Here is a 25,583-nt window from a genome sequence, read left to right on the forward strand (position 1 = left end):
TTCCTAATATCACTGAGTTTATCCTCACTTTGATGTCTGAGACCAGCGGTTGAATAAGAAGCAGAAAGAACATAATGTTTTGCAGAAAAAAGGGTCAAAGCAATAGAAGGGAAATGGTTATCACCAAAATTGGAAGCTAAAAGTTTTGCCAGTAAATAATAATTGAAGCTCATAAATGACATCAGTCAAATCTTTGGGAACTGATTAACTACAATTAAAGGTATTGAGTTTGTGAGAAACGAGGAAGAAAAGGAAAATGTGAAAATCTAACACATACCTTTCTCTCGGAATGGAGATGGAAGAAGAAGTGACTATGAGACCTTCACACTCATTCTCAACCCCTCTTTTTTTTTTTTTTCATTTTCCTAATTTACACATAAACAAGTCTCCCACCGTTGCTAAGGTTTATCCAGAGCACCAGCACAACTGATGCCCTAAGACAAAAGAATTCAAGTGAACTTAAGAAAAAAAAAAGGTAACATATAAAACCAGTATTAAACCATGAAAAAACAGATCTTCATCGATGGACAGCTGCGGAACAAATTCAATGCCCTCTGAAACTGTTCTCCGGCCGAGGTTATTGCCGGTAACAGTCGCCATATTGAATTATTAATAAAAACAAAAACTGATTATAAACTTTATAATATCTTAAATTGAGAAGCTGAATATTTTGCAGTGATTCATGTGCTCAACCGTTAAAAAACTGGTGCGGTGGCCACCGGTAATCGCTTCCAGCAGCGGTACTAGGCGGTGGATATGGGAAGGTAATCGGAGAGATAGGAAGAGTTTGTAAAAGAGGAAATTGTTGAAATAGCAGTATTTTTATGTATCAGACAAAAACAACTTTTGGCATTTATGCAAGTATTTCTTTTGTTCGTCTTACAAATGAAGTAAAATTTGATGGTGATACAAAAACAGAAAATGTGAAATTAGTTTACTGTCACTTTCCTTTCACGGTGTAATCACAGTGCAGATTTGGATCACAATTCCATCTATCGCAAAAAAAATGGTTATTTAAGGATCAAATCGTTCAATAGAAAACCATTTCCATTCCCATGGCCAACGAAAACACTGGCGACGAGGTTGTGTGCGTGACCGGCGCCAACGGTTTCATCGGTTCGTGGCTGGTTCGGACCCTCTTGGAGAACCAAAACCATAGCTACACCATCCACGCCGCCGTCTTCCCCGGTTCCGACGCCTCTCATCTCTTCACCCTCCACCCCACCGCTGCCTCCCGCATCACCGTCTTCCCCGCCGACCTCCTCGACGCCGCCGCCATCTTCCGCGCCGTCGCGGGATGCTCTGGCGTTTTCCACGTTGCGTCCCCCTGCACACTGGAGGACCCCGCGGACCCTCAAAGTGAGCTTCTAGAACCCGCGGTGCAGGGCACGCTGAACGTGCTCGAAGCCGCGAGGAGCGTGGGCGTGCGGCGCGTGGTGCTCACGTCCTCGATCTCCGCAATGGTGCCGAACCCGGGGTGGCCGGCGGGAAGGGTAGTGGACGAGGAGTCGTGGACGGACGTGGAGTTCTGCAGGGCGAGGGGGAAGTGGTACCCTGTGGCGAAGACGGAGGCAGAGAGGGCGGCGTGGAAGTTCGAGGGCAGTGTCGAGGTGGTGGCCGTCCTGCCGGCGACGTGTCTGGGTCCGTTGCTGCAGCCGGAGCTGAACGCGAGCTCCGGCGTGCTACAGAGGCTGATGATGGGGTCGAAGGAGACGCAGGAGTATCACTGGTTAGGTGCGGTGCATGTGAAGGACGTTGCTAAAGCTCATGTATTGCTCTACGAAACTCCCTCTGCTGCTGGTAGATATCTCTGCACCAATGGCATCTATCAGTTTTCTGGTTTTGCTGCCTCTGTCTCTGAATTGTACCCTGAATTCCCTATCCACAGGTTTGATTGTTTGCTCCTTTTCTGTATAGTACAGCTATGGTTCCTGACAGATTTATATAAAACCAGATAGTTTGTAATTAAACAATATAGAATGCATATTTAAGTTTTATTTGTGTAAAGCTACCAAATTCTCTGAGCAAGAACTACATGCAGGTTCCCAGAAGAAACACAACCTGGCCTGGTTCCTTGTAATGGCGCAGCAAGGAGACTAATAGACTTGGGCCTTGTCTTCACACCAATACAAGACGCTGTGAGAGAAGCAGCGGAGAGCCTTATAGCCAAAGGCTTCCTGCAGCGCTCACCCTCACAGAGTAATTAGTTTTCATTTAGTTTTTTCTCGTCTGCAAAAGTAATCACTGCTTTATATTTTTATTTTTGATGCAAAGTAGAAGTATAACGAATGGCATTATGTCAAGCTTATCAAGGTATAAGTAGAGTAATTTATATCTATTTTGTTGTCACTGTGTTCATTTTATAAACATGGATTTTGGTTTGTGTTTAATTCCTGTAAAATGAAGATTTGTGTTAAGTGAAAAGTGGTAGTGTTATTTATCTTGATTTGAATTAACTTAATTCCTAAAGCAGTGTCGAAATTAAGAATAGATATACCCATTTTACTTGATCCACTTTCCCCTGAGAAGATTCAAATCCAAGGAAAACCTCTGTCATTTGTTTATAACATCCTCAAAACCTACGATCGTATGAAATTCAATAGGATTCTGGTTTTAGCATATGATAATATAAAAGGAAAATATTATATAATCAGTCTTTTTATTTGTCCAAAGAAGTATTTTGCCATAGAATACAAAGAAATACGCAAGAGAAAGATTATCACATCAAGTCAAATCTATTTTTAAAGTGAAATATTTCATAAAGAATCTGGGAGTCATTTTCCTCTTGTAAGTTTTCGAAACATTTGCAAAAGAGTCATATCCTATTTATTTTTTCCAAGATGAGAATGTCCATGCAAACAGTAGTAATAATAGTCTAGATAATCCCCAGGGGAAAAGTCGTAAGATGTAGCTTGTAGTTGAAATGTTGCACAGTTTGTAATTTATGTTGCAGTCTCCCATATTTGCATGTTGACTAAGGAGGTCTCATAAATACAACTTCCATTGATTACGGTGTCCTTATCAGCACTTTTAATATTCAAACCATTAAACTAGAGGGGCTTTGTAACGTTCACCTCTAATCTGATAATAACAATGCAGGATTCTTGAATCATAATTCCATTAAATAAAGTTGCTATACGTATATAAAATGATAGTTAGTTTATTATAGGCTTTTGCTATGCTCATACGAATAAAAAGAAAACTGTCAAATTATACAATTTTTGGTACTAAAATGACTGCGTGGAATACTAAGATAGAATTGAAGACATAGAATCCACTGATGCTTTTAGGCCCTGTTCTCGTCAATAATGGCTCCAGCTAATCATAAGAATAAATCGATGGAAGTATTTTTATATCATTTTCAAGGAAAAGAAGAAAAATTCAGGGGAACAAAAAGCTGTTTTAAATTATGTAGTAATTCTAATTATAATAGTAATATAGTAAAAAAGAAAGAACCCCTCTTTCGTTCCTTCCCTGATTGAACTGCAAACTGAAAATGGTTTGAAGAAAATATAAAAGAAGCATATTATAGATCATTGTTAAGACTAGTAAAACATATGAAAACGTGACAACCTCCCATCCTTTATTTTTTGACTGAAGAAAGAACAAAGCCAGAACTTTTTAATAGCGATCAAATCTTTCGAGCAACCAAATTATCTGTTAAAATGTGTTTAGTAATGTGGGGTTGATATCGAATTCCTGGCTTGTGGGCGAGATCCGCAGATGGTGGTAAAGTAACAAGAAGCAAGCTATGAATAATAGGCATACTCAACTAGCAGGGGCTACAATTTCCCTACCATTAAGGGTCAAATCACGAGGCAGGTTTTAGTATTTATATTCCTAGAACGTCCACACCGGCGCTTCACAATGACCAATGTTCATGTTCCACTGCTACAAACATGTACAGAACGTGGAACTATTTTCCCTCCTTGGATCTGCAAATCATTAAATTCCCTCCTTAAATTACACAAAATATTTCCCCTCCTCTGTTCACTTGTACCTTGTTTTGTTCTTTTTTCTTCTAAGCCATTATGGGAAACGAAGCTCATGACCAACAATACTCAAAAAAGTTGCAAACATATGCTCACAGCCAAAAGCACAAGCTGAAGCCTATTGTGCTAGTCATACTCACCAACCTTGCCACCATTTACATCTTCACTGGTCCATTTAGTTTTTTGTACCACTCCTCTGCGAGCTCTCGTGACTCAAACTCTATCTTGCAGGAACTCAACTCCACCAAAGCTCAACTTGCTGCCACTCACTCGCTCTTGTCTGAACTACACTACAGACTCAACTCCTCTAACTTACTTGTCCAGGCACTGCTTATCGACCTTACGCGTCAACAAGAAAAGCAATCCAACAGTGCTGATCAGAATCAAGTGAGTAGGAAGTTTGGGAATGATGAGCTTAGTTTTGCACTTGGTCCTCACAAGCTCCCCTTTGGGTACTCACCAATGATAGGGTCAGATGAGATTCACACACCTGTTGGTGCATTCTGCATGAAGCTCCATGATGAGTTAAATCGATATATGACGTATGAGATTGGAGGGGAGTGCCCTATGGATTATGTGCTTGCACAAAGGCTCATGCTCAAAGGGTGTGAGCCACTCCCTCGTAGGAGATGCCACCCAAAGTCTCCTGCAAATTATGTGGAGCCAACACCTTTGCCTGAGAGCCTTTGGTCAACCCCACCAGACACCAGCATTGTATGGGAGGATTATGCTTGTAAAAGTTACCAGTGCCTTGTTGACAGAAAGAACAAGCCTGGCTCATACAATTGCAAGAGTTGCTTTGATTTACAAGGGGAAGAGAGGAATAGGTGGATCTTTGATGATGGTGGACTTAGTTTTGGAATAGACCAAGTTCTTGCAACCAAAGCTGCAGGGACAATTCGAATTGGACTTGACATTGGTGGTGGAACTGGAACTTTTGCTGCAAGGATGAAGGAAAGGAATGTGAATATCATCACTAGCACACTGGATTTGGATGGTCCTTTCAACAACATCATTGCATCAAGGGGTTTGGTACCGATGCATATTAGCATCTCTCAAAGGTTTCCATTCTCTGACTACACACTGGACATTGTACACTCCATGGATGTCTTGAGTAATTGGATACCAGACACCATGCTTGAGTTTGTACTATTCGATATATACAGGGTGTTGAGGCCAGGTGGTCTATTCTGGCTTGATCATTTCTTTTGCTTTGAGTCACAACTCAATAAAACTTACGTGCCTATGTTTGATCGAATTGGATTCAATAGATTGAGGTGGCACGTTGGAACCAAACTTGATGATGGGGCTCACAAGAATGTGTTGTACATTTCATCCCTAATGGAGAAACCAATGACTTGAGGCAAGTGTATGAACCCATAAGATTACTTAGGGAAGTTTTTTTATCACCTTGCGAAAAAATGTTAAGATCTTGACTAAAATCGAAGTTCTTCTAAATTTATATCGCACTGTTAAGATAACTAGTACTTCAATCCTATCAATTTCATGCACTGGTGGTGACTGTAGTGAGTTTTATAATCTTCCAACCAAATTATGAGCAACGAGGATAACAGAACTGATTTAATGACGATAAAGGTTTTGATACTTTACGTAACATCGTTCATTTAAGCCGTTGTTGTCGCCATAATTAAAATAAAAAGTTGAGCCAGAAAACTTATATTGAGTAAACGTAACATCTAAGATGTTATTGTCAAAATGGTACTTTCTTCCCATATTTTATAGAGTAACTAACAAATCTCTCATTCCGCTTCTAAGTTCTAACATTGTTATGACTTTGTCTTTAAGAAGTGAGAATTAAGAGAGAAAAGTGTATTAAATTGTCTTTTAACCTCGATTCTTAAGTAACGTAAAACTATTACACATACCAAAAGAATAATTACGTCCCAACTTACTTTTATTTTTTATCTTGGTGTCACAAGTTCATTTTTTTTCTATACATACATTGCGCAACTTTCAAACAACAAGCAAAATTTTCCTAAATCATGATGTTTCACTAGAACAATTAAAGGGAAGGTTCTTTCTACTTTGCTAATAACAAGTTTATGGTCGTGATGTGGCTTCATCTCCTTGTTAAGTATACGTTTTCTTGGGGGGATCATTAACTGGCATTGTTTCAACAACTTCAACATGTATTGATTACCATTGCTTTTACTTGATTGCGTGCAAAGACAGTAACTAAATTCTACTTGGTGGCTAAGTACTGCAGGTTTTATTTTTGTTGAACTGATACATTATCAGGAAAACATGTGGTGCCACTTATTTACAAATTAAGTAAATATTCTTTATTAGAAGTCAATTTTATGCATCTGTTGATTAGATTACAGAAGGTGTAAAAGAAAAGCCATTGAACTCATTCATAAATTGATAAACCACGCCCATATACAAAACAAAAAGGTCTATATTTTTGTATGCTCCATATCCGAACCTATATTCTTTCTACATTTCACATCTTTAGATGGAGAGAAATGGGAAATAAATGATAAAGAAGGAAACGTGAACCATAATACAGACTTATACTTAGAAGCTAACTACCACAAACTCTAATCTACAATTTCTACTTTGCTTTTTTGGCCTAGAAATGCTAATAAACAAACGTCTCTTGACTTCAATCTTGAGAAAAAGACTAACTTAACTATGCTCACTTGTTGAATATAAATTTTCTGCACTTGAACCAACAGATTCATTGCTGTAAAGGTGGTCTTGTTGGGAACTCACTATACTCACCTCCTGAAATCTATGACTGGATGAAGAGGATGCTGCTAATTCAGATGTTAGGTTCAAACCAAGAGATCGCAACATTTCTTCAATTTCTTTAACCACTTCACTCATTGTGGGCCTGTCGACTCCTGAATCTTGAAGACACTCCATTGCAAGGTCAACAAACTTCTCAAAACCCTCCAATGTTGATCCTGAACAAATGGATGGATCAATAGTTTCGTGAAGACCATACAAGTCTTTTGTCCTATCTATTGTATTGCTGACCACTTTAACAATGTATTTCCCTCGTTCTATTGGCCTTTTTGCAGTAATTAGCTCTAGCATTAGCACCCCAAAACTATAGACATCACTCTTTTCAGTCAACCGCTGACTAGTATAATAATCTGGATCCAAGTAGCCCTGCATCAACAAATTGAACTCATTGTCATCAGTCATCACTAAAGTTCAATGAGATCTTCTGCAACAGAAAATATTTTAAACTAGATTTTGCTCCAGACAGATGATGTGTTTTCCATTTCTTGGTATGTGTTGCACTAAGAGCTGAAATGCTTACAAAAAATCCTGAAATTTCTCAATTCAGGAAAAAAAATTACATGAAAATTATTTTAAAACTCATCAAAAGCATGCAATAAATGATATTCTACCTCCACGTATTTGAAAACTTTCAATCAGTTATTTAGCTTCTTATTTTATAGCAAAAGCTAGTAGAAGATATACATATACAAACCATTGTTCCTTTAACTTGAGTGGTAACATGATCTTTATCATCATCTAAGATGGACTTGGAGAGACCGAAATCAGAAACTTTAGCATTATAGTTCTCATCTAGCAAGATGTTGTTTGACTTGATGTCCCTGTGTATAATAGGGGGATCAGCATGTTCATGAAGATAAGCCAAACCCCTGGCAGCACCAAGGGCTACTTTCAGCCTTCTGCTCCAGCTCATCGCGATTTTATGTTTCCCTGCATAGATCATATGATTGTTATTACTTATAAGGTACATTAGATACCGAGTTATGAATTTGACATATGTTATTAAGCAACCATTTACAGATTTGAATATCATATTTATAAGAATAGAAACACTGGAACTGGGATTTGAGTAAGTTAATTTATCTTTCAGAAGAAGATATAGTTTAGTGCCTTGTCAATGTTCACTGGATGAAACTTAGGAAACTGAATAGTAAGCACTGACCAAAAGATGAATGTCATGCAATGAAAATATTCCATACTAATAATATTCATTAATATGTGCTGTAACTATCAAATTGGATATATTTAGTAAACCTACAAGTGAGAGCATCTTTCAAAGTTCCATTAGGAACGAACTCGTAAACCAGCATTTGTTCTTCGTGTTCAAAGCAGAATCCCACAAGGCTAACCAGATTTTTGTGGTGGACTCGGGAAAGGAGTTCAATTTCGGCTTTGAATTCTTGCGCTCCCTGTTTTGACTCTTTTTGAGCTCGCTTTATGGCTACAACTTGCCCTGTGGGAAGAGTTCCCCGGTAAACCTGTGAACATTTACTTATCAGTCTATTGTTAGAAGTATATAGTTAAATTTCTGTCAATAAATGTATAACACGTTCTTGTTAAATTTGTTGCCAATGAGGGAGTATCATGTCTCTGTTGATGGTAGCTTAAGCTCCATGTGCATGCAATGGTTAGAAATGTGGGAGAATTAGAATAAGGAACTAACCGAGGAGATCTTCCAAAAATTAATCACTATGGGGCTAATTGACAATGTTTAACTCAGTATTGCGAATATCATTGCAATTAAATTTAGTTAACTTATAAAACATTCACAAGTTATTATTTATTAATAATTGAGTTTATGTCCAATTCAACCTTACAAAATAAATTTGTAGAATAATATTTATACCTTATTTATATATTATAATTTGGTCTTGTCATTGCAGAATCTTTAACATTATTGTTTTGTAAGTAAAAATTCTTGTGCCAGGTGTGTCTAAATCATACTTTTGCAGTATTATGAAAATAAGTATAGGGTGAGAAGTCCATGACCAGTCATGTATGGTTGCAAGGTTAAACTTTGTTGTTCTCTTAAGAATAGTTCTCACTCATCATTATGTATTTATTCATAACTCAGCAGCACATTAAAGTTAACAAGAAGCAATCAAGACCTTTCCATAACCCCCTGATCCAACATCATTGGCTTGTGAGAAGTTGTTTGTGTATTTCTGAATTTCCTTAAAAGAGAACTGCCTTGGTGCTTTTAACTGAGGGGTGCCGCAATTGCTTTTACTTGGATCCCAGTTTCCTGCATTTTTTTTTGCATAAATTAATATAAATTCACGGAATTCCATTTACCTGTTAAGAAACTGAGTTTTGAATTATTTACCAAAAGGATTGCTTCGAGATATTGCTCTTTCTGCCCTTCTCCTTTGGCGGAAAGCATAAAAACCTGCCAGGCCTAATAACACTAGCAAAAGAGAAAAACCTCCAATTGCTACTCCAATAATTATTGCAGTGCTTGATGAATTACTTGACTGCTTAGGTCCTTTATTATGACAAGAAGATAGACAACTTAGGATAAGTATTTCTGTGACTAGATAATGGGGTGAAAAAGTTAGTAGTGTAGTTACCTTCAACATGGTTTCCTGCAATAAAATCAAATGCACTATATGCACTTCGGTTGCCAAGCAAGAAGCTTATACTAGATTGCTCTTGTTGGCTGAAATGATTTTGGTCTAGTGGGAAAATTTGTATGATAAACTCAAAACCTCGAAATGGATCTTTAGTTGAAAGGGTTAAAGAAACTGAATCAACAGGTAGATGATGAGATTGAAATTCCTTCATTAGAATTTCCTCCAGGTTTGTTGTATTACTCCAATCAAAATAGGAAGGGGCTCTGCAAGTCAATGTTCCTGTATATGGATATCCACATTTGCAGTTGGGGCTGAGAGTCTGATCTGGGCTGCAGCTACCATGTTGACAGTTATTTTGTTGTTTTGTGTCGAAGATATCCAGGTTGGTACAGTAATCCTGCAAAGTTTCTGCTCCATTTTCAGTGCAAATCGGGTTGTGTGCGAGCCTGCAGACAAAAGTTTCATCAATACTCAATAGTTAGTACTTCAGTCATATAAAAGGGCTAAAAAAGAAAGACCTGTAAATATTGAATCTTATGCTTGAAAAGAAGGCTAAACTTGTATGAGGTGACAAATAAACTATGTACAAAAAAGGCCCAGAATCATTAACAAGTAACTCTTACATTATCCTGATAAGTGGGGGATCATTTGATTGCTTATAATCCTGAATTGAATTTGACCTCAAATCTACAACTCGCAGTTGTCTGCTATAGTTGGTGCCAATATCCAAGGTTCCACCAAGGTGGTTGTCTTTCAGCACACTGTAAATATGTTACATGGTATTTGTCATGTATGTTATTTCAAATCTATAACTTCTTTTATATTTTTAGTTCTGATAGTAAAGACTGTAAGATTAATCATTAAGGCAGATGACTCACACATTCTGTAAATTGGCAAGGCTAAATAAAAAGTTCGGAATGGTTCCAATTAGGTACAAATTCTCCATTTGTCTGCCAACCATCATGAGAGTAAAATTTATTGAAGTGAAGAAACCACATATGTGGAGAACTCAAGAGTGAAACAAGTGCAAAAGAAAGACATACAAGGTTACTAAATTCTTCAGATTCGAAAGCCAAAGTGGAACGTTTGACTTTTCAAAGCTATTATTGCTTAGATCCCTTCAAAACAGATTTTAAAGAATTAATACATTTGTCACACTAGAAACATTCATTTTGAATAAGAAAGGCTGATTAATAACGTTAGAAAACTTCCACGGACGAACACTTTTTTACTAACAAGTATCTCAGGGAGTTCATCCCAGTAAGGTTTGGCATGGCACCTTCCAGCTTATTGTTGGACAACAACCTGAAAAAAGTAAGAAGTATAAAACCAAAAATATTTCCGTACAAAGATTGAATTTCCCCTGCTACTGATACCAAAATATGGATAAAGAAGAATAAAACTGTAGTTGGCACATTATAATTTAGGTGCTAACAGGTCTGTGACATTGATAAGGTTGTTGAAGCTCTGAGGCAGTTGTCCATTCAGTGAATTATTTTCAAAGCGCCTGCTAGCCACAAAGGTAGATTTAGGCATAAAAGCATCAAGCAAAAACTCTATAGAAAATTCTTTTTGAGGGTTTAATATAGTTAAATAGTCACTCACACCACTGTCAAACTCGTAACTAGCCCAAGCGTTTCAGGAATGTTGCCAACTAGTAGATTGCAGTGAAAAATCCTGCCAGTAAACATATTTGATAATGTGTTGTCAAAATGTGTGTGCGTGCATGCAGGGTAGATCTATTACTCTCAAGAATTTCTTTCCCAACTACCATTCATAATCAGAAAGTGGACTAGTAAGGAAGACTATGTCTAAAGATGTAAGTGTTTGCATCTCTTTTCAGTTTTGCAATATCACAGTTAATATATTTTCACTTTGGTCACATGAAGTTTCTGACATGCGACAAGTTAATTTTAGGAAAATGAAAGTGGGAAACTTTGCATACTGGTTCAATCATATTCAAATGCTACAAATGATAAATCTAAGGACAACTCTTACACATGTATCAGAGTCATTTTCGAGCTAAAAAGTTTCGGAGGAATTTGTCCTGAAAGCCTATTCTTCCCGAGATGACTGCAGACAATATTAGAAATATGTTGGATGCACCTTTCATTGCATAAAGAAAAATCATTGATAAAGAAAAACTGGAAGCTGAAGAGAATTGATGTACAAGTGCAATGCATTGTGTAACATATCAAGACCAGGGGTAGTGCCACTAGATACAGGGATGGATCCATCAAGCTGGTTGTCAGCTAAATCTAGCCAAGTAAGATTTGAAAGATTGCCAATAGAAGGTGGAATTGATCCAGCAAAATTGTTGGAGTTTAAAGATCTGCCATAAGAAGTTTCTGTTTCAGTGTATTTACCCAAGAATTCAACTTACCACCAAAAGGGTATTATTTGAATTGTCTTAAAAAAAATAAATGAACAGCAAAAAATAAATCTTACAAGACTTCAAGTTGTTGCAGAGATCCTATTTCATCTGGAATACGACCAGTAAAACCACAACCAACAAGAGTTCTGGAAGATAATGAGAAAGTACCAATGTTTGTTAGAACTGTTTCACCATCATGAAAGGGTCATTCCTATTCTTGTTGTTGCTGCTGGTAAAAGGATCGATGTATAAACTTGACAAAAAACCAATATTTCCTTACAGTTTCGTTAGCTTCTTCAAGTTTCCAATTTCTCGTGGAAGTGGTCCTGTGAGGCCCCTATTGTTTGAGAGATCCCTGGAGAAGGAGAAAACTATTAGGAAACAAACAGTGAGCTATTCATGAAAAAAGGTCTCAAAAGGGAATTATGATTCATTTGTAAACTCTTGGCAATCACATAGCCTAACATATGCTCAATGATTTTTCAAGCCTTTTATGTTCTTTTTAACCCTTATGCAGACCAGTTTATTATATATGATTCTCTCAATCTAAATTCAAAGGCTTACAGATTATCCAATTCAGAAAGTGATCCTATATCTCCAGAAAGCTGGCCGGTCAAACCAATATCTGTCAATGATCTGCAGCACTAGCCAGAAGGTTATATTATATACCCTCTAAAAAGTATATATTAATAAAGGAAACAACGTAAAGAAAACAGAATCAATCAAAAGTAACCTTACATGGAAACCACTCGTGAGTTTCTGCAGTTAATGCCATACCAACTGCAAGGATCTGAACCCTCCCAGTTTTGAAGTTGGCCTTGCCAAGACTCACTCAGAGACTTCAGGACTTCAACTGCATGATCATTTTACGTTGAAAGTTATATATATTTCATTCATTGAAGTCTTCAATCTTGACAAACTTTCACATGCATAAGAAGGTAAGACTTATATCATACATGAGGAAGGCTTCTCAGTTCTCTCTATTGCATGAAGAATCATGCATATTTTAGCAGATTCTGAATTTGAAGATGGAACACATAGTTAAAACATAACTTACGATCTTTGGTAATATCTTGTGCCACTGCAAAGAGCAAACAGTTGAAGAAAAGCAACAGTGGTATCAGTATCCTTTCACCCATTATCAATTAACTTGCACTTTCATAAGAACACCATAGAGCTGAATACAAAATTGTGCTCTTTATTATCACCCATTCACCACCTTATCCACTTATAGTGAAGTTAATGACACGAAAAAGTCGATTTGAAATTTTCATCTTCTTCTTCTTGTTTTGTCATAAATTCGTTACCGAGTCAATGACTTTGCATGTCGCTATATTGTTTGAAAAGAGAGGACATATATTATTCTTTAAACATGCACTAAAAACTTTCCAATTTCATCAGGACCTTCGTATATATACTTTTAAAATGTATAGTATAATAATATATAATATGTCTAATTTGGTTATCGTTATTCTTTTATATACAAAATTGGATAGAAAGAATCAGATAATATATAATTATAATTCAATTGTTAAATCAGTAAAAAAACGGTCAATTTTTGTTTTACATAAAGCCATAACGTAATAGTTTATATAATTTATGTGTAATTTAATTTCTGTATAATAATTTCTAACTGACTCAAGGTACAAAAATTCTTATATAGAAAAGTATGGAAGATTTAAGACAGTTAAATTGGCTGATGTAATCACAGGTAATCAATTAAAAAAATAATGTAAAACTATATATGTATGAGTATATGTGTGAAATTAAATATGATAGTATATGTCAAAATTATGTGATGTAATATTAAATTTTAATAATTTGGAAAATTGTATAAAATTTTGTATATGCATGTTGTAATTAAAAAGAATATGAAGTATAACATTAATATAGAAATCTCTTGAGATGTAATTTGATTAATTTTATGTGTGGTGTTTTGAAAAATGATTGTAATTTTTATGATAGATGAATCTGGAATCTAATTTATATATATATTTAGAGTGGGAGACCCTAAAGTCCAAGTCGTCTTCAAAATTTCAAAAGCATATATTAAAAAAAGAAGATGAGGACAATTTAAGTTTCAAAAAGAAAGAAAGAAAGCATCAAAGAAATTAAGCCTATTGTTCTGACCCTTTTATCAATGGAAAATTGTTATGTGAAACTATTTGAATACCAGTGTAACAATTTTTATAAAGGTAAAATCATTTTAATATATTTTTTTTTTAAAAAAGAGAGATAATATTAAATATCATTATATAATATAGATTAGGTATTTTAATAATGATATACTTGCATAGTATTTTAAGTAGAGTTTCATCTATAAAATATGTTCAATTTTTATATGATCAGTTTCAGACATAAAGCTTTATTTGGTTAAAGAGAAATTGTAAAAGTGTTTCGGACATAAAACTTAAAAAAAATTATGATCTTTCTACTTATAATTATTTCACTCATTTTTATGTAATGAGTAATTATTTATTCAGGTCGAATTTTTAACATAATTAAAGTAAATGTTTTTTTTTTTCCTTGTAATCATCATGATAGTTTTGTGCAGCATTTTAAAATAGTGATAATGTTGACAAATAGGAATTAGCATTGACTGAGTCCATTTGATGGAAATTTTGGAAGTTTATGATAACAATGTTTTTGTTGTTTGTAATTAAGACAAGAAAATAATGTTTTCAAAAGTCTAAAATTAGAGGGTTGCAAGTGTTAATCTATTAATGGTTTTTGAGATTAGTTTGAAGTCACTTTAAGTTCTAAAACCACTCTTATTGGTTAATCAAATAATTCTCTTAATTAACACGTTTCTTTCATAATTCTTTATTGGTATGCAAATTTGAAATATATTTCTAAATATGCATTTTAGATTATATAATTCAAGATACATTTTAAAAATGTATTTTTGATGTCAATATATAAAATTAAATTAATGAATAAAAGTGTTTTTAAAAACCAACTCACATTAATAAAATTAAATTAATTTTTAAGTAAGCGATTTGATATATAAATTATAACACATGCATATTAATTTTTACTTTTCAAACATTTAATTATTATTTAAAGAAATAAACCATGTACAGGAATAAGAAACAAAAAGTAAACAAGAATCTAAACAAGGATTTCTGCTCAAACTTCAGCTTCAACATTCGTGTTCAGTCTTATGCAAACAGCATACTACATTATGAACATGTCCTCCATTTTTGTTCTTGTTTCTTACATTATTTGCACAAGTTACATTTGAAGTGAAGATACTTACATACTGAGAAAACATTACATAGCTCATAAATTAAAAAATATAATTATATGATACATAAAGGTTGATTGAGAACATATAGTACAGAACTATGTAATAATTTGTCCATCATAGGCAGAATTTATGGACGTGGAAGGATGACACTTGAATCAAAGTATTCATTGTCGTAAGGATGGAGGGAACTACCCTTCGTTGGATTGTTATAACTAGATGAAGTGGACACTGATGCTGATAAAATGGGGCTTGAACCGGCCAACTGCAACATGTTCTCAATTTCTTTCACCACATAATTCATTGAAGGCCTGTCAGAACTTGACTCTTCAACACATTGCAAGGCAAGATCCACAAACTTCTCAAAACCATTCAATGATGTCCCCAATTCAAGAGTAGGATCAAGAACTTCCTCGAGACCATAGAAGCCTTTTGTCTTGTCTATAGCACCCTTGACCACTTTCACAATGTACTTCCCTCGCTCTATTGGCCTTCTTGCAGTTATCAGCTCCAACATTAGCACACCGAAGCTGTAAACATCACTTTTCTCAGTCAACTGTTGAGTCATGTAATACTCTGGGTCCAAGTAGCCCTACATGAAAACAAAACTTCATTGTCAATTCTTAAAATCTAGAGTATAAGATGTTAACTTACTTCAGACATATATAGGAGAATTTTTCTGTCTCATATGAATCACATTGAATACTGGTGTAAAATGTTAAATGTTAGACGAGGATGTACCAACCATTGTTCCTTTGACTTGTGTGGTGATATAACCTTTTGCACCGTCACCTAAAGGTTTGGAGAGACCAAAATCAGACACTTTAGCATTCAAGCGTTCATCCAGTAAAATGTTAGTGGATTTGATGTCCCTATGTATGATTGGAGGATTGGCATGTTCATGCAGATAGTCCAGACCCCTGGCAGCACCAAGGGCTATTTTCAGCCTTCTAATCCAGTCTAATCTGATTCCAGATTTCCCTACACAGACCATAAAAGGTGTTTGTTTTAGTATATTGAAAGCAAATAATTTTTTTGAAGCTCTTTGAAAACAAAACAGTTGAAAGACAAATGATTATTATTTAAAATAAATTCGCATAAGCTAACATGATTTACTGAGGTTGAATTGTGGATAAACATATACCTAAAAGAGTGTCCTTCAAAGTACCATTTGCAACGTACTCATAAATCAGCATTTGTTCTCCTTGCTCGAAGCAGAAACCAATAAGGCTAACAAGATTTTTATGGTGGACCCTTGATAGAAGTTCAATCTCGGTTTTGAACTCCAACCCTCCCTGCATGGATTCCTTCTGAGCTCGCTTGACTGCAATTAGCTGGCCGTTGGGAAGAGTTCCCCGATAAACCTGTCAACTAATTCTTTAAGAAACTTCCTAGACGAGTATTAAAAGGTTTTGGTGTTATAGTCACAAACTTGCAACGAAATCTCTCATTTTCTCTTCATGAATGAATAACAAAACTATGTCATGCTATTAATTATGTGTACAGGATACAGGAATACAAGGTTTTCTCATTACATATAATTGAGTATGTCATCTTGGTTGCCAATGGATCCATTTATGTTGAAAGTTCAAAATATTATCTTGCAAAATTTTTATTACGTCCTGAATCATAGGGATCTGATTACACTAAGTGTTGTTATTATATTTTCAAAATTAGTTTTCCAATTGTGCGTATGTTTATCTTATGTACTCTTAGCGGTACATTATTGTACTGTACCCTAATATTTGAGACTTCCCAATTCTGAATTTTCTTTGTCCCTTACGACTTTTTTCATATTGATATATTTGACCATTGCTTAACGATTATAGAGAAATGAAATAAACAAGAGGCATTCGATACCTTCCCATAACCCCCAGATCCTATATTATTGACTTGTGAGAAGTTTTTGGTGCAGTTCTGTATCTCTTCAAAACTGAAGCACCTTGCTCCTTTCAACTGCGGGATGCTACTACTGCTATCATCCGGACCCCATTGTTCTGCATTTTATGAAATCAAACATTTAAATAAACCCAACTCCTCAAGGATAGATAGCTATGAAGAAGGATTTAAGCATACAATTATTATACCAAAAGGATTGTGTTTCCCAGTTGCTTTTACTGGTTTATTCTTCCGGTGGAGAGCATACACAAATATAACAAGTATTAAAACCAATAGGGCAGCACCACCAGCCGCAGCGCCAGCTATGATGCCAGTATTTGAAGATTTACTAGATGTTGTCACCGGACCTTCTAGTACTAAAGGGCAAGAAAAAAAGGCAGTCTTAAAATAGAGCACATACTATACTTAATTTCATTACCATATAGAATTGGATTTACCTGTGTCATTCATAAAGTTTTCATAGTCATCAGAAGTAAAATAATATGGTCCAAACATTGAAGGAGGCTTGTATGTTTGGTTGCTGAGAATAAAGGCTACACTGGAAATTCCAGTTCGATTAAAACGATCTTGGCCAGATGGAAATACTTTTAAAGTCAATTCAAGGTACTGATACGTGTTCTTCCTTGGATTGCTTAAAGAAACTGAATCAACAGGTATATCATTCTGTTGAAAAGACTGCATCAGACTTAACTGCAGGGTTACATAGACAGTCTCGTTTGCCAAATCTGAGAAGGAAGGAGCTCTGAGATTTAAGGTTCCTGTATATGGGTATGCACATTTGCATTTGGGGCTTAATGTCTGATCTAAGCTGCAGGGAACAGGTACACAGTTTTGTGGTGGCGTTGAATATGAGTTGTTAGATGTTGTTATGGAACAATAACTCTGTGGAACTCCTGTCTCTTGGCAAATTGGATTATTCAAAAGTCTGCACATATAGAAGTATTTCAAAATAAACCTTGTAAACAAAGACAAGAAAATATTGAAACTTTACAAAGAAATACTTTCATCCAAGTAATGAAACAACCTATTAAAATAAAATAATCAAACAATTATGGCATACATTATCTTCACTTTAGAAACGTCGATTTGTGGTTTAAATTCTTCAATATAGTTAATCTGCAAATCAAGGAGGTCCAGTTGATCGCTGATGGATGTGCCAATATCTAAAGTGCCATTTAGCTGGTTGTTTTTCAGCACCCTGTGGATCACGGTAAGAATTTAACTTGTATTTCATTCTAAAAAAGATGAACAAGAATAACTATTGAAAGTACCATATTCAAACTTTGAGGAACAAAAAATTGCAAAAGAATACAGGTTGTTACTCACACTGTCTGCAACTGTTGCAGGTTGAACAAAGAGACAGGAATAGCTCCTTGAAGTTTTGTATTCTCCATCATTCTGTCATACAAAAGAAAAGTATGAGAATTAGGGTGTTGAGAGTTGAAACCTGGGAGAGAAATGGAAAGCTGATAAATGAAAGAGTAGGGAAAGGTAAAACTGATGGATGAAAGTTGAATTACATACATTGTCGTCAATGCTGGAAGAGTCGACCACGACAGTGGAAAGTTTGATGGATCAAAACTGTTATTGCTCACATCTCTAATTTAATTTACCAAGTTAGTCAATGATACAAAATTTGCATTCATTTTGAATTACAAATGTTATATAGAAAATAAATTCATCTTAGATAAATGAGTTACAGGTAACGGAGGGAACTCATTCCAGTAAGGTTTGGGAGGGAACCAGACAGGCGATTGTTGGACAGGAACCTGAGACACGAAATAAAAATCTCCATCAATGTAGTTAAAATTTATCATAATTGATATTAACACATACCTAAAGAAATAATGAAAATTTGTTTGGAATATTAGTTTTTTCAACTTACAGTTCCCTAACACTTGTAAGATTGTTGATGTTGTCAGGCAAAGACCCACTAAAAAAGTTGTTATCAAAACGGCTGCAGCCACAAAATATTTCACTATTTCAAGACAAAAGAGAAACAAATTTTATTTACTATTTTAAAGTATGAGATATGGATACTCACACCACCTCCAGAAACTTGACAAGGCCAAGTGTAGATGGAATGCTTCCAGTAAATCGGTTGCTTTCAAAAAGCCTGCCAAAAACATTGTATACATTAAATTCATCATTTTCATTTGGCCCTGCCCTCCCTAGCCTCCTTGTTTTGACTTGAGTCCTACCACTGTGTTTCTTTCCCTTCAATGTAACAAATAAAGGCAACTACAGTTTGCCAACTTAATTTTAACAGGCGAGAAATATTTTATCTGGGTCTTTTAAACCAAAGAGAGAGTTCATTAACGGACCAATAGGGGGACTTAACTACATATATGGGTGAGAGCATTTGAAACTTAATTTTAGATGATCTTGATTTTGGAAGGAGCTTTGAAGTCTACTGATTTGTATTTTGAAACTTTTATGTGCAAAGTTTATAGAAAAATTAAGTGTTTGTTTACTAAAACTCCTCCTAACCAAGTTTACAAAAATTCCGATGCATGAAACCATATAGAGATTGATTTCCCAAAGTAATTTTTTTTCCAATATGGGCTAATAGAGTCTCTAACATGAAACCAATAAGGCCCTAATATAATGTAGCCTCAACGCAAAATTCAATTGGGGACATGGCATGTGCCTTTTGTTGTTACTGAGCTTTACAGTCAAGCAAAATAAATTCCAGAAAATATTGAGGTGGATCTTACACATGAATGAGAGACATTTTTGAGCTAAAAAGTTCAGCAGGTATGTTTCCTGAAAGCTTATTCACCCCAAAATGACTACAAAAAAATGGAATATATCAGAGGAATTTTGATAGACATAAAGCAAACTATATTTTAAAGAGAAAAAGTAATGCCAACGTTTGCAACAGGCATTTCACATACAAATGCTTTGTGTTGTACATCATGTCAAGACCAGGAGTAGTTCCATTGGATATGGGGATGGGCCCTTCAAGCTGGTTTTCAGCTAAGTCTAGCCAATACACATTTGAGAGATTCCCAATGGCAGCTGGAATTGGACCAGTGAATCCATTCGAATTTAAAGATCTGCAATTGAAATAAACTTTGTTATGTTAAAAGATATATGTAGCATTAAGAATAAGGGACAGCAAAAACAAATAGATGTATGATACTAAAAACCCAGTACATATGGGAAGTAAAGGACTCCAAATGCTATCCTGATTAGTAGATTTCTTGGTTAAGCTAAATAAAGCGGTTTTTATACATATCTTCTAAACTAAATCAAACAACCCTTACAGGAAGACAAGCCGTTCTAGATTTCCAATTGTAGCTGGAATAGGACCTGTGAAACCACAGTTAATAAGAAGTCTGGAAAATAAAATAATAAAGAGCACTGTTAGAGTTGTTTGGTCAAGCTAAATCATACTTGGAGTTATGATCTCAAGTTCTTAACAACATTCATGCTGACTTACAAGTTTCTCAGCTTTCTCAACTTTCCAATGTTATCGGGAAGTGGTCCAGTTAAATTCTTATTGTAAGACAGATCCCTGCAAAGCAAAAATCAACGAAGAACAAAGTCATAAATCCGGGAAAGTTGTAACTGAAAATGAAATGAAGACTTCATGCAATACTTATATAGCGTCCAAACAGATTAATTTTCAGGATGCTCAGCCATCAACAATATTTTGGTTTATATTCCACACGTTCAAAAGACAAGTTAAGATATCTGCTCATGTCAATAGTAATCAAGTATAAGGGTTGAAGCTGATCATATTTCAAATCCATTTGTATTTGACTTGAATATAATGTGTTACAACAAATACCGAAGTAGAAAACTTACAAGATCACGAGTTCAGAGAGTAATCCAATATCTGAAGTAAGTTGACCAGACAAAGCCATGCTTGCTAATGATCTGAAATGGTAGCAACAAAGTTAATATCAAAGAAGAAACTTCTGGAGAAGGTAGCAATTTCGAATGAAATTAAACTTTGAAAGATAAAGTACATGGAGGTAATGCGTGAATTTGTACACTCAATGCCATCCCAGCCACCGCAAGGATCTGAACCCACCCAATTAGGTGGAGTGTTATCCCATTCACTCATTAGAGTCAGCAGAGCAGTGTCTGCGTCAGAAATTGAAAAGCAATAAAATTCATACTGAATCCTCATACGAAAACTTTACAGAAGGTAAGAGTGAAATCTTGAGGCCTATTTTCAAAATTTGATTCTCATAAAGTATTCAGAATTTATTTTGCAACTGAAAAACAGTTTGAATATTTGTGATTTGAATATATGTACACCAAAAATGTCATCTGGATGATGAAAAAAGTATCTGATTACAGCTGAACTTACAATCTTGATTTGCTGTATTTGCTAGTACAATCAACGAATGAGTGAAAAATAGTAGTAGGAATACTAGAGCTCTTTCACCCATGATCAACTTAAAGGATGACACAACAAAATTGGCTACCCATACAACTTTCTAATGCTGAATAAAAAGATCCTTTGTTGAAGCATTCAGTGCCAATCAGGTGAAGCAACCCACCACTTTACGACATCTATGGAGAAAAAGTCAACAACCTTATAGTTCTTCCTTTTACCCAGTGTTGGTCTCATATAGTAAAAAATTAAAAGGATAAACATGTCGAAAAGAACTGGTACATGGTGATACAATTTAAAATAGCCACTAAAAACAATGATGGCACATTCCTGCATCACTTGAACAAATGACCAGAAGGATTAACAACATACTAAGTCAACAAACACCCCATATTAAAATCACGCTAATTTACGAAGAAAGAAACCCCGGCTAGCTGCTTATCATGAATAATTTTTTTTTTTACTATCTACACGAAATCTTCGATGAAGCAGAAAGGTTTTGAACTGTGGCAATAAGGCATAATAAAATAGCCGTGATTGCTCACCAATGAAAAGTTGACTTTATCAGTTTTGAATGCTTCCTCGCCCACTTAACTCTCACTGTCTAAATCCTGCGGACAATCTTACATGTCATTATCTGGCTACAACATGTACAGAAGATATCTACTTGCCACATAGTTGACTTGCCATTTCCCTCATCAGAAGACTACGACACAAACAAAAAGCATACTAAAATAAGCGACAACATTAATTTCAACTTTTGTTAACGTGGAGACAAAGCAACTAAGCTAAAATTAAAAAGAAACAATAAGAAACTTCAATAAAAAAATGAAGCAAAAACTTTTGACTGGTTCTTCATATTGCCACTGATGTTAAAAACTAATTTTATAAATATAACCATATTTTATACTTTAAAATTTAAAAACAATTTCACTCATGGAACAAAACCTTCCACTTCCCACAGTAACCTAAGCGAAAATCCAGTTTAATGGTTGGTTTGGTATGTTCGGAGAAGAGAATGAGATAATTCTAATGGAGGACACACAAAACCAGGGTTGCCACCGTCATTGCAGCGAGCACCCAGAAGGAACAGCATGGTTCGAGTTCCACATGGAGCTTCCCTCCGAAACAGAGCCATTCCAGTTGGAGCAAGCAGTCTGCAGTCACGGCTTCTTCATGATGGCACCCAACCACTGGGACCCTTTCTCCAAAACCCTAACTCGTCCACTCCTTCTCCACAACCCTTCTTCTTCCCTCCTTGTTTCCATTACCCAGCGCTCTCAATCGCTCGCCGTTAGGGTTCATTCCGTCCATTCCATCTCTCCCCAACAACAGCGTCACATCACGGTACTCAACTCTGTAAAAAGTCGTTTCTTTTCGCGCTACTCATTCTTAATTCGCTTCTTCCGTTTCGGTTGTAGGCTCAGATTTCCAGAATGCTGCGGCTGTCCCAAGCGGAGGAAAAGGCCGTGAGGGAGTTCAGAAGCGTGCACGCTGATCATCCAAATAGAAGCTTCGGTGGACGGGTCTTTAGGTCTCCCACGTTGTTCGAAGACATGGTTAAGTGCATACTCCTCTGCAACTGCCAGTGAGTCGTGTCTGGGTAAAGAAATATGTTGGTCGTTAGATGTGTAAACGGGTGACAATAGTTTTTATAGAACAAAATTTATCACATTTTGATGTACATTTCAATGTCAAATTCCACTTAGCAGAATGGAATTCAACTCAGTTGTGTCAAATTGGTCTTTAAGAATTACTCTTTTAAGACAAGATGGTGCCACAAAACATATGCACATTACTTAGTTGTTACACTTTTGTATGCATTGTATTAGGTTAGAACTTTTGTTGTTTCTGGGATTAAATTGTTACACTTTGACCCTTTATTTGTTCTGTTCCTCACTCTGTTGGCTTGGAAAATGTTGTTTTTGTCCGATGTTGTGATGGGGTTAAGTGCATAAACAAAATCTTTCAGGTGGCCAAGGACATTGAACATGGCTCAGGCGCTCTGTGAGCTTCAATTGGAACTGCAAAATGGGTTGCACTGTGCTGTTGTAGGGTCGAGCAACCCAAAAGTTGAAGCTGAGGGATTCGTTCCCAAGACACCAGCTTCTAAAGAAAACCGGAGAAAGAAGGCTCCAACAAAGAGCGCGCTACTTAAGAAGAAATTAGAGTTGGAATTGGAATTGGAATTGGAAGTGGATGGAAATCTGCAAATGGACGACCACGTGTTTGATTCAAGTTCAGACACAACCTCGCTTCCACCAGATAATGGCGATTCGGAGGTGCTTGGTTCAGATGATTCATGTTATCAGTTCCCCAATGAAGGACAGTACTTTGACCGTACTGGAAATTTTCCTTCCCCAATTGAGCTGGCAAACCTCAGTGAGAATTTTCTGGCAAAGCGATGCAGACTCGGGTATAGAGCCCGTTATATATTAGAACTTGCGCAGGCCATTGTTGAAGGAAAAATTCAATTAGAACAGCTTGAAGAGCTGTCGAAAGATGCAAGCTTGTCCTGCTATAAGCAGCTTGGTGATCAGCTCAAACAAATTAAGGGGTTTGGCCCATTTACTCGCGCCAATGTACTTATGTGTTTGGGATATTATCATGTCATTCCATGGGATTCTGAAACTGTTAGACACTTAAAGCAGGTGCTTTTCCTGTATCATTATGTCTATACTCACCTCAGGCTTCCTTCTCATTTTGTCTATTATAAAAATGCCCTTGATGTGTTAATGCAGGTTCATTCAAAAAATACAACCTCTAAGACAATTGAGAGTGATCTTGAAGAGATTTACGGAAAGTATGAGCCTTATCAGTTCCTAGCATTCTGGTAAAATTAATATGGCTCAGTCTGCAACTCCCTTTTTGTTCTCTGGTGTTATTTTTTAGGTGTAAATTTCCTTACTCAAGTTCTTCCAACCAGGTCTGAGATATGGGACTTCTATGAAACAAGGTTTGGAAAGATGAATGAAATGCATTGTTCTGTTTATAAACGTATAACTGCCAGTAATATGAGAAGCACTGTGAAAGCAACAAACAAGAGGAAGAGACCATCACGGAAATGCCAATGCTGAAGTCCTACTCCAAAAATTCACTCTTTTATCTCTGCTTTTTGATGAACACTTTTCGTTTTGTTATTGTATATTGTATATACCCTCGTTTGCTGCACAACCATTATCGTCACTCGGTCCTCTTTTCCGCTACATTCTTTGACAAGTTCTGGAAAACTTGTTCTATAAATTTTATTTTGAAAATTCTTTTGGAGTGCAGGAAGTAGAAGCTCATAACAATAGAAAGACTAAAATACCCTGAAGTTATAATATAATTAAGCTATTTCTTTCTTTTTGCACCTTCCATTTTCTTCCTGCACTCCTGTCATTTTTAAAATACCCCTAATACCCCTAATTTAATTCTTTTCAAAATTTTAATTATTTAAGTGTAAAGGAATTGTAAGTTATACAGGGAAGAAAAACTAATAGAAAACTTTATAACAGAATTTAAAATACAAAAAAATTAGAAAAAAATATTAGAAAACTGAAATTTGGAATTACTTATGACAGGAAAAAATAATGTTATATATATGCATAAGCTATTCGTAATTAAACAATACTGTTAATTTATTTATTTTTTTCTAAAAATTGGCATTCTTATTATACTTAAATAGGTAATATCGCTTATGATATCGTTTTTCGTAATTAATTTTAAGTTAAATATCGTTTAACTATTTCTCCTTTTATAGAGGCTAAAAGGAATAAATCTATTAGTAAATTAAAAAACTTTATGTGGAATGGAAAAATTAGGTAGAAAAATAATTTGGATAAAGAGGAAAAACTTATGTAAGAGAATCGGACATAAAACACAAAACATATTAAAAGCTTTATTAGTTAAATGGAAACAAAGATTAGATAAAGATGAAAATTATCTTAAAAAGAATCAAAATATAAATATTGAAAAGATTTTATTGGAAATAATAAACACCAAAATGTGAAAAGATTTAAGGAAAGTATAGAAATAGTTTGACCAAAATATAAAATAAAGAACAAGTTTTATCGGAATTTCATAATTAAGAACAAAGTCGTAAAAGAGTTTAGAAAATTGTAAATGATGGATGAGAATAAAAGTAAAGTAATAATGATTTAAGTGGAAGATGTCTCAAGTAAATGAATTTGTATACCTAATACAATAAAATAACAATAAAGAATGTGAGTAGGATTAGAAATGACAAAAAATATTTATAATAAAAAATATATCATGATAAAAATTCGTGATGAATAACTGGTAGTTGAGAAATTTTAATATCCTTTATAAACGTATAAGGTACAACTATCATATTATCTATATCCATTATTCAAAAAATTTAAATTAAAATTTA

The 25,583-nt window shown here is 35.3% G+C and overlaps 4 protein-coding genes across 7 annotated transcripts; 2 read left to right on the forward strand and 2 right to left on the reverse strand.

The window, feature by feature from the left end:
- Nucleotides 1-445: 445 nt before the first annotated feature.
- Nucleotides 446-7,633, forward strand: LOC106775739 (cinnamoyl-CoA reductase 2). 4 transcript variants are annotated; one of them, XM_014662903.2, is made up of 4 exons: nt 446-586; nt 677-1,888; nt 2,042-2,199; nt 4,224-5,420. In XM_014662903.2, the coding sequence occupies exons 2-4, from the start codon at nt 1,056-1,058 to the stop codon at nt 4,274-4,276; spliced, it is 1,044 nt and encodes a 347-aa protein (XP_014518389.1). In that variant the 5' UTR covers nt 446-586; nt 677-1,055; the 3' UTR covers nt 4,277-5,420. The 4 variants fall into 4 exon arrangements, with proteins under 4 accessions (XP_014518389.1, XP_014518390.1, XP_022642518.1 ...); XM_014662904.2 differs by lacking the exon at nt 4,224-5,420 and adding an exon at nt 7,599-7,633 and having other exon boundaries at nt 447-586; XM_022786797.1 differs by lacking the exon at nt 4,224-5,420 and adding an exon at nt 6,692-6,720 and having other exon boundaries at nt 447-586.
- Nucleotides 6,981-12,921, reverse strand: LOC106775737 (probable leucine-rich repeat receptor-like protein kinase At5g49770). The gene is given in 19 exon segments (XM_022786794.1): nt 6,981-7,130; nt 7,449-7,694; nt 8,023-8,242; nt 8,873-9,009; nt 9,091-9,249; nt 9,335-9,783; nt 9,961-10,098; nt 10,216-10,287; nt 10,381-10,455; nt 10,574-10,642; nt 10,773-10,844; nt 10,943-11,014; nt 11,336-11,500; nt 11,502-11,669; nt 11,786-11,857; nt 11,992-12,066; nt 12,276-12,347; nt 12,450-12,564; nt 12,769-12,921. Coding segments are annotated over 19 exon segments (2,487 nt in total). The 5' UTR covers nt 12,851-12,921; the 3' UTR covers nt 6,981-7,101.
- Nucleotides 12,922-14,839: 1,918 nt separating this feature from the next.
- Nucleotides 14,840-21,915, reverse strand: LOC106775738 (probable leucine-rich repeat receptor-like protein kinase At5g49770). Its single transcript, XM_014662902.2, has 20 exons — nt 21,754-21,915; nt 21,182-21,387; nt 20,835-20,952; nt 20,671-20,742; nt 20,303-20,377; nt 20,127-20,198; nt 19,755-19,916; nt 19,575-19,649; nt 18,902-18,973; nt 18,743-18,814; nt 18,558-18,626; nt 18,382-18,456; nt 18,184-18,255; nt 17,918-18,055; nt 17,295-17,782; nt 17,046-17,213; nt 16,819-16,955; nt 16,103-16,322; nt 15,704-15,939; nt 14,840-15,550 (listed from the first exon to the last, which is right to left on the reverse strand). Exons 2-20 carry the CDS (start codon nt 21,261-21,263, stop codon nt 15,089-15,091), a joined length of 2,865 nt encoding a protein of 954 aa, XP_014518388.2. The 5' UTR covers nt 21,264-21,387; nt 21,754-21,915; the 3' UTR covers nt 14,840-15,088.
- A 215-nt stretch (nt 21,916-22,130) lies between these two features.
- Nucleotides 22,131-24,379, forward strand: LOC106775203. Its single transcript, XM_014662286.2, has 5 exons — nt 22,131-22,555; nt 22,630-22,796; nt 23,181-23,859; nt 23,950-24,041; nt 24,135-24,379. The coding sequence occupies exons 1-5, from the start codon at nt 22,211-22,213 to the stop codon at nt 24,283-24,285; spliced, it is 1,434 nt and encodes a 477-aa protein (XP_014517772.1). The 5' UTR covers nt 22,131-22,210; the 3' UTR covers nt 24,286-24,379.
- The last annotated feature ends 1,204 nt before the right edge of the window (nt 24,380-25,583 follow it).

The sequence above is a fragment of the Vigna radiata genome, chromosome 10 (genome assembly GCF_000741045.1).
Source record: "Vigna radiata var. radiata cultivar VC1973A chromosome 10, Vradiata_ver6, whole genome shotgun sequence".
Taxonomy (NCBI): Eukaryota; Viridiplantae; Streptophyta; class Magnoliopsida; order Fabales; family Fabaceae; genus Vigna; species Vigna radiata.

What these genes read in the sequence shown, in the direction of transcription:
- LOC106775739 (XM_014662903.2), top strand. Translation starts at nt 1,056, where the DNA reads ATGGCCAACGAAAACACTGGCGACGAGGTTGTGTGCGTGACCGGCGCC. An exon ending in CCTGAATTCCCTATCCACAG is followed by an intron (nt 1,889 to 2,041) that starts GTTTGATTGTTT and finishes AACTACATGCAG; the next exon opens with GTTCCCAGAAGAAACACAAC. An exon ending in GCAGCGCTCACCCTCACAGA is followed by an intron (nt 2,200 to 4,223) that starts GTAATTAGTTTT and finishes TCTATCTTGCAG; the next exon opens with GAACTCAACTCCACCAAAGC.
- LOC106775738 (XM_014662902.2), bottom strand. Translation starts at nt 21,263, where the DNA reads ATGGGTGAAAGAGCTCTAGTATTCCTACTACTATTTTTCACTCATTCG. An exon ending in AATTCACGCATTACCTCCAT is followed by an intron (nt 20,743 to 20,834) that starts GTACTTTATCTT and finishes CTACCATTTCAG; the next exon opens with ATCATTAGCAAGCATGGCTT. An exon ending in AAAATGTCTCTCATTCATGT is followed by an intron (nt 18,974 to 19,574) that starts GTAAGATCCACC and finishes TGTTTTTGGCAG; the next exon opens with GCTTTTTGAAAGCAACCGAT.
- LOC106775203 (XM_014662286.2), top strand. Translation starts at nt 22,211, where the DNA reads ATGTTCGGAGAAGAGAATGAGATAATTCTAATGGAGGACACACAAAAC. An exon ending in AACAACAGCGTCACATCACG is followed by an intron (nt 22,556 to 22,629) that starts GTACTCAACTCT and finishes TTTCGGTTGTAG; the next exon opens with GCTCAGATTTCCAGAATGCT. An exon ending in ATACTCCTCTGCAACTGCCA is followed by an intron (nt 22,797 to 23,180) that starts GTGAGTCGTGTC and finishes AAAATCTTTCAG; the next exon opens with GTGGCCAAGGACATTGAACA.